Source organism: Poecilia latipinna, unplaced genomic scaffold (assembly GCF_001443285.1).
Source record: "Poecilia latipinna isolate Pla-1442-1.1 unplaced genomic scaffold, P_latipinna-1.0 Scaffold1247, whole genome shotgun sequence".
Classification (NCBI taxonomy): domain Eukaryota; kingdom Metazoa; phylum Chordata; class Actinopteri; order Cyprinodontiformes; family Poeciliidae; genus Poecilia; species Poecilia latipinna.
The window spans coordinates 88,161-95,390 of NW_015113863.1; the positions used below are offsets into that span (position 1 = coordinate 88,161).

The 7,230-nt window shown below is 51.2% G+C and overlaps 1 protein-coding gene across 4 annotated transcripts in view; it reads left to right on the plus strand.

Annotated features, from left to right (window-relative positions):
* Positions 1 to 7,230, plus strand: part of plekhg4 (pleckstrin homology domain containing, family G (with RhoGef domain) member 4) — a 31,486-nt gene that overhangs the window by 10,116 nt on the left and 14,140 nt on the right. For 2 of the 4 annotated variants that reach the window (XM_015054367.1, XM_015054369.1), the window contains 10 exons: positions 172 to 2,224; positions 2,586 to 2,726; positions 2,901 to 3,024; positions 3,100 to 3,193; positions 3,704 to 3,787; positions 3,912 to 4,028; positions 4,160 to 4,270; positions 4,389 to 4,673; positions 4,831 to 4,953; positions 5,031 to 5,222. In XM_015054367.1, the coding sequence (XP_014909853.1) occupies positions 172 to 2,224; positions 2,586 to 2,726; positions 2,901 to 3,024; positions 3,100 to 3,193; positions 3,704 to 3,787; positions 3,912 to 4,028; positions 4,160 to 4,270; positions 4,389 to 4,673; positions 4,831 to 4,953; positions 5,031 to 5,222 (3,324 nt within the window). The remainder of the gene's footprint in view (positions 1 to 171; positions 2,225 to 2,585; positions 2,727 to 2,900; positions 3,025 to 3,099; positions 3,194 to 3,703; positions 3,788 to 3,911; positions 4,029 to 4,159; positions 4,271 to 4,388; positions 4,674 to 4,830; positions 4,954 to 5,030; positions 5,223 to 7,230) is intronic. The other 2 variants (XM_015054370.1, XM_015054368.1) reach the window with 2 other exon arrangements.

Genomic DNA, 7,230 nt, shown 5'->3' on the forward strand with positions numbered 1-7,230 from the left:
TTTAGTAATCGAGGTACTCGAATCATTCGAGGAATCGTTTCAGCCCTACTCTGAATACTTTAGTCAGACTTTGTGTCCATCCATCATGGAGTCGTTTTTTATTGAGAACAGGAGAGGAGGAGTGTGTTTGTCCTGATGACTGACCCCTGACCCCTCTCTTCCCCCCTCCAGGCTCCGTTCTCCGGCCTGCTGTTCCGTCATCCCGGCTGGCCTCTCTGCCTCCATGAGAGGATAGTCGTCCATCTTTGTCCTCTGGAGCCGCTCCTCCTCCATCCAGGAGACTTCTACCTGCTGCTCTCTCCTCCTGCGGCCTGCGGCGCCCCTGTGCCCCCCCGCCTGTTCCTGGTCAGCGCGTCAGCGGGTGGCCGCCATGCGGAGCGGCAGGAGGTGCCGGCCCGGGCCCTGACCTCCATCTTCAGCATGGCCTGGCTGGACGCCGAGAACCGGGAGCGTGAGCGGCGCGGCGCTGCCGGGCTGCGGCGCTGCGTCCTGTCCGCCCAGGGCGACGTCTTCAGGGTTCCCTGGGAGGACGTCGTCCACCCGCAGTTCATCAGCCGCTCGCGCAGCTCCGCCCCCTCCAGGACGGACGGGAAGCTCCTCCCCCTCTCAGCTGCACCCAGCCAGTCAGCAGCCAGCAGCGACGACTCGGAGGGCGAGTATGTGGAGCTGACCGAGCTGCTGCCACCGCAGCAACCAGCACCGCCACGCTTCTCCCCACAGAAAGGATCCCTGACCCAGTCCATCAGCCTGCAGAACCGGACCAGAACCACAACACACTCCAACACACACCCGTGGGCCGCCCAGGCCAGCTCACACACCCTGCAGTGCTTCAGCCTGCTGGAGGAGAACTTCAGTCCCTCCTCCTCTTCAGGAGGCCATGGCGCAGCAGGGAGGAGCAGCATGCATGCTGCAGCTGCAGGAGGTGAGGAAGAGGAGGAGGCAAAGCATGACAGAGATGAAGGTTTGGAGTCAGACTGTGCAGAAAGAGAGGAGCGACTGCAGCAGGAGAGGAGGAGCGATGAAGAGGAGGAGGTTCTGGGAAGAAAGGAGGAAGTGATGAAAGTTGATCAGAAGGAAGAAGGAAAAGTTAAAGAGAAAGAGACAAGATGTGAAGAGTACACAACTAAAGACTTTTACTCTGAAATTAGCAAACTAATGCACTCTGCAGACTCTTATTCTGAAAGGTTAAGGAGAAAACTAAACCCGGAAGATTCGTACTGTAAAAACATGACTGAAAATACACACACAGAAGACTTTTGTTGTGAAAGTATCACAGAAAAAATCCTCCCAGAGGACTCTTATTCTGAAAATATGTCAGAAAAAAACAAACAGGGTAACTGTAATTATCAAGATATGGGAGTAAATATGCATCTGGTAGACTCTTACTCTGAAAAGCTAACAAGAAAAACAAACTTGGAGGACTTTTATTCTGAAAATATTATAGAGAAAATAAACCCAGACGACTCTTGTTGTGAAAATATTAGCCAAAAAACAACACACCCAGATTTTCAGTGTAAAAGCATCACAGAAAGCGAACTTTCAACTGAGTATTATTTTGAAAATATTGCTCTAAAAACAACCTCTGCCTGCTCTTTTTCTGAAAATGAGACACGGGAAACTCTCACAGATGACTTTTATTCTGACAGCATACTGCAGACACAGTCTGAAGACTCTTATTTTGAAATTGGCTCCTTTCAAATACCCTCTGAGTCAAAGAGGTTAAATTCTGGGCATGTTTTCCCCGACGACTTTAAAACTGAACAAAGCCTCCTTAAATCCGAGGACTCTTATTCTGAAAAGCTAATACAACAAACACTACCTGAAGACCCTTATTTTGAAGATCCAGCACAACTAACACTACCTGAGGACTCTTATTCTGAAAAACAAGAACAACTTGATGACTCTTATTCTGAAAATCTGATACAGTATAAAAAGTCTTATTCTGAAAATGCAACACAAGATAACGACTCTTATTCTGAAGATCCAGCACAGCTAACACTACCAGAGAACTCTTATTCTGAAAACCAGACACAACCTGAGGATTCCTGTTCAACAACAAAACAACTGGATGACATTTATTCTGAAAAACAAATGCAGGACTCTTATTGTGAAGATCCAGCAGAGTCTGAGGAAGCTCCTCCTGCGTTCAGTGAAGGGCAGGAGAACCTGGGGAATGAAGAGGAGCAGACTGATGGACGAAGATCTGCAGATCATCAGACTGAAGGTACACTCCTCCTCTTCCTCCTCCTCCTCATCCTCAGTGTCTCTCCCAGTCACTCTATTTATCCGCCAATCGCCAGCGTCCTTCTGACCTCCTCATCACCTTCTCCTCCTCTGATTGGCTGAATCCCTTTTTACACCTTTTGTCTTTGTAACTGTCTATCTCCTCCTCTGATTGGCTGTCTGTAGCTCCTCCTCCTAACTCACCTGTGTGGCTCTGTTTGTGTCTGCCGGGTTCGGGGTGATCTGCTCTGAGCTCCAGATCACAGACGTCCTGGTGACCCGGGTCGCCCTGACCTTTAAGAAACTTTTTATTGATTTGGATCTCCAGCTGGCTCTGGTTCTGATCAGCTGTCTCTCTGCAGGTTCCAGCTGTGAAGGTTCCCATGTCCAGTTACACATCAACGCTGGTTCTGGTCCAAAAGAACCAGAAAAACCCTTAGCTTCCCCAATCCAGTCCAGGTTCCAGAGTGAGCTGCTGCGGTCTGGAGCTGTGTGCCTGCCTGGTGAGCAGCAGAAACGACATCAGCCTGTTTGGGCCCAGTGGGTCGGGCCCGTCTGTCTGCTACACATGCTGGAGCGTAAAATATCTTTAGCATATTGTAGTGTATGCGTAGTGTGTTGAAACATGTTGTAAGCGTGTGTTTAGCGTGTTGATGTGGCGGCTGCGTCTCCATCAGGAACCACAGACCGAGCAGGGCGGGTTCTTCTCACCGTCTCCACCTGCAGCCCCGTGTGGTCGGACCCAGACTGTCAGAGCGCCGAGCTGCTGCGCCTGATGCGCTACTACACCTCCACCCTCAGGTACGCCCAGATCCTGCTTCGCTGCCCTCACCCATACGACGCTCTCTCTCTGACATCACTTCCCGTGTGAAACAGGGCGGAGGCTCGAGCCCTGGGGCTGACGGTGTTGGTGGATGCTCGGAGAGCGGCTCCTGCATCTGCCCTCTTCTCTGCCCTCCAGACGCTGCAGGTGAGGCTGGACCACTGAGGGGGGTCACATGACCAGAGGGGGTCACATGACCAGAGGGGGTCACATGACCAGAGGGTCACATGACCAGCTGATTATATTCAACAGAACCAGAATGATTCATCGATTGAAACCAGCCAAGCCCTGTGATCCAGTTCCTGCTGTGGTTAAAAACAGTTTGTTGCTGCAGTCCTTCATGCATTTGTTGCTGCAGTCCTGCTGCAGTCCTCCTCAGCCCTCCGGGGCTCCAGGTCGGCGTCATCTGAGTGGAAAGTGGCAGTAAGGTTCTGGAGAACCCGGACCAGCCTAGTGGGCTGAAGCTGTTTGTAGGTCCAGCAGAACGTTTCCCTTCGGACTCTCAGATCTTTAGGGTTCAGTTTTATCCAGGGTGGATGAACGTCCGGCTCGACTCCAGCTGCTCTGAAGTCTCACATGTAAAGTCTTTCATTCAAACAGCTGGAAACAGACAAACTTCAGCTTGAGTTCTGGTTCTGAGGATGTTTTTCTGTGCAGGAGGACTCGCCCAGCTCCATCCACTCAGTTCTCATCCTGGCTAACAAAGACGCATCACTGCAGCTGGATAGAGCTGCTGCTCAGGTAACTGCAGCAGCAGGCCAGGCTCCACCCTGCTGCTGTCTGTGCATGCTAACTGTGCATGCTAACTGTGCATGCTAACTGTGCATGCTAACTGTGCATGCTAACTGTGAGTTTCCTCCTGCAGGTGGAGGTGCTGAACTCCCTGAAGTCTCTGCAGAGACACGTGGATCTGCAGCAGCTTCCTGTAGAGCTTGGAGGCTCATTGAGCTTCAGCCAGAGCAGCTGGATCAGCTTCAGATCGGTCAGCACACACACACACAGAGTTAGTGTAGTTAAAACCTGACCCTGGTGACCCTTGCAGTGACCTGAGCCTCTGCAGCGCTGATGAAATGGGCTCAGAGTTCAGTTGTTTCGATGCTTTGTGTCCATCAGAGGGTGGAGCAGCTCTCCAGGCAGTGCAGCAGCGTCATCCATCTGCTGCAGGAAACCATCAGCAACCTGCAGAGCACACCTTTACCTGCTGTTGCTGAGGTAATGGGGCAGGTGATCAGTAGCTCCCTTATGCGGGAGGCTTTTGTTTCCATTTGCTGTAAATCAGGTTCAGCCTCATCAGAATGTTTTGACTAGGCCAGCCCAGACGTTGTCCCTGTCTCCCTGCCAGGATGCAGAGCAGCTACTGTCCAGCTGCAGGGCGGCGATGTGCAGCACCTTGAAAGACGCCCGCTTGGTGCAGCTGCAGCAGGCGGGCGGGGCCTCTCTGGCCTGGCTGCGCAGGGATGAGGTGAGCGGCGCGGCGGCAGAATGGCGGGCGGCAGTGGAGGCCGCGGCGTCGCTCTACGATCAGGTGGACGAGCTGCTGCACCGCCTGGTCACTCTGTCCAACGCCAGGACGCAGGAGCTCAGCTTCATCACCGAGTTCAGGGACCTGGAGCGCGGCTTCAGCCAGGTGAGACTGGTTCTCTGCAGCTCTCGGTATGCAGCAGTAGTCAGTATGTTACTGAATGCTCTGAGGCAGAACTCCCCCCTCCATGGCTGATGGATCAGAACCTCTGTGGACGGACCGGTCACTTGGTTCTGACCTGTTTCTGCTGCCTGTTGGGCAGGTGAGGGCGTGGCTGGAGCAGGAGGGCGAGCTCCGTCTGCAGTGTCTGAATGAGCCGGCGGACTCTCTGGAGCTGCTGAGCAGGAAGCAGCAGGACTTCAAGGAGTTCTACGCCGCCGCTTACGTGAGCTCTGCAGAACCTTCTGGGTTGGAGCTGTGGGACCGGCCCGGCGGGTCTCACTCTCCTTCCTCCTTCCTCAGGAGCGCTGCAAGCAGGGCGAAGCTCTGCTGAGCCGGCTGGAGCGCTGGGGCGACATCTCTAATCCGGACCTGCACGCCTACGAGGTCAAAGTTCACTCCTTCTGGGCCCAGCTGCAGGACTTCTCCCAGCGGGTCAAAAGCACCGAGCAGAACATGGAGCGGGCCGTGCAGCTGTACCGCTTCCTGGACCAGGTACTGATCCGGTTCTGAACCAACTGCCCTGGTTCATTTACAGCTCCAATAATAATAATAATACCAGAAATTATATTACATTCATTAATATGAGATCAATTTATTCTGAAAAACAAAAGGAAAATCTTTAGACCTTCGTCCAGGAGACTTTTAGCCGTCTGTGTTTAGTTTTTATCAGTAACTGTGTTTGCTGTGCGTGTTTCTGACCGGGAGTCGCTGCTGGCGCTCAGAGTCGCTGGTGGTTTGTTGTAACTGGAGCAGTTCCAGAGGGACTCGTCCACCTGAGCGCTTGCTGCAATACTCCAGACGCAAGAAACGGAAAAGGGGATCCAGAGCCGGAGTCCGGGCTCGTTGGAGACGTTGGTCAGTGGGGTCCAGCTCCATGTCTGCAGATTGTGCCGTCGGACATCTGACTGGTGGGATCCTCCACCTGCCTGTCATCGGCTTTTGACTCGCCTTGCATGGATGGAGGCCGACATGCTCACCAATGGAGACCTCTTCGTCACAAACGCTCCTCTGATGAGCGCAGTTTAAGCTGCGTGCCGCCCTCCTCAGCGTTCGCTCCATCACTAACAAGTCTTTCGCTGTGAGCGAACTGTTTACGAAGGAATCGCTTCATTTTATGTTTTTAACTGAAACATGGCAACAAGGCTTGGATTTTGTTCATCTGCGGGAGCTCTGTCCAGGAAACTGTTCGGTTTTTGCAACACCCCCAGAAGGGCGGCGAGGCGGTGGACCAGCGGCCATGTTTAAGGACACTTTCCCCTGCAGACTGGTTAATCACCACCTTTCTCCACTTTTGAGCTGCAAATAATTCAAGTTGGCTCTTTCAATTTATTTTACTGTATTTTAGTAAACAGGCCTCCAGGCGGCCGGGGAGTTTTTATCTGAATTCACTGAGCTGCTGTCCTCCATCATCAAGCTGGAGAACATTTTAATTTGGGGTGATTTTAGTTTAAACGTTGGTGATGATTCCTGTAAGGCGGCTGCTTCTCTATTACTGAGTCCTTCCTCTTCACTCAGCATGCACATCCACCCACTGTGAAGCCATCGTTCAGACCTTGTTTTCTCTTTAGGCCTCAGTGTGGAACATGTTGGTGTGGAGGACATTTTCTCCAGTGATCACAGTTGCATATATTTCAATGTGTCCTTCAGCCCTGATGCTGCTCCTCCTAGTCGTTCTATCCAAAGAAGGATCATAACGGATCACACCGCCGAAGCTTTTGTTTCTCATTTTGATCCTGCTTCCTTAGTTTTTAACTCCTTGGATGTGGACTTAACAGTTTCTTGTTTTAACACTGACTGTAAGGACATTTTGAACTTAATAGCACCTTTAAAACAGAGCAATGTTCAGCGTACAAGTTGCCCTTGGATTAATAAGGAAATCGTGACCTTGAGGAGAGTATGCCGGAAAGCTGAACGTTTATAGAAACGTACTGATCTGGTGGTTCACAGGCTTCAACTTAAAGACCTGATCAGCTCCTGAAATGAGATGATCAAGAATGCTAGAGCCAGTTATTTTGCTAATCTCATCAAATCAAAAGGACGAAATCCAAAAATCTTATTGGACACAATTAAGAACATTGTTTCTCCACTGTGTTCATCTCAAAGTGCTTTTACGTTCTGATTGTAATCGATTTTTAAATTCTCTACGGATAAAGTTGCCAACATCAGAGCCAGTATCTCGCCGCCTGGACCCTCGACCTCTGACCTGTGGTCCTCTTTACCCCATAATGAGATCACTGGTCTTTTGAAGCATATGCCGCTGTCAGCGAGTCCACTGGGTGTTTTCCCAACATCTCTTTTTAATGATATTTTAACTGCATCGTCCCAGTGCAGTCAGCTTGATAAATTCGTCTCTTTGTTCAGAATTTGTTCCTCGATGTTTGAAAACTGCTGCTAAAAAAGCCCAACCTGGATTCGTCTCTGCCTGAAAGCTGCAGACCCATCTCTAAACTTCCTTTTGTGTCCAAGATCCTTGAGAAGGTTGTAGTGCAACAACTGAACT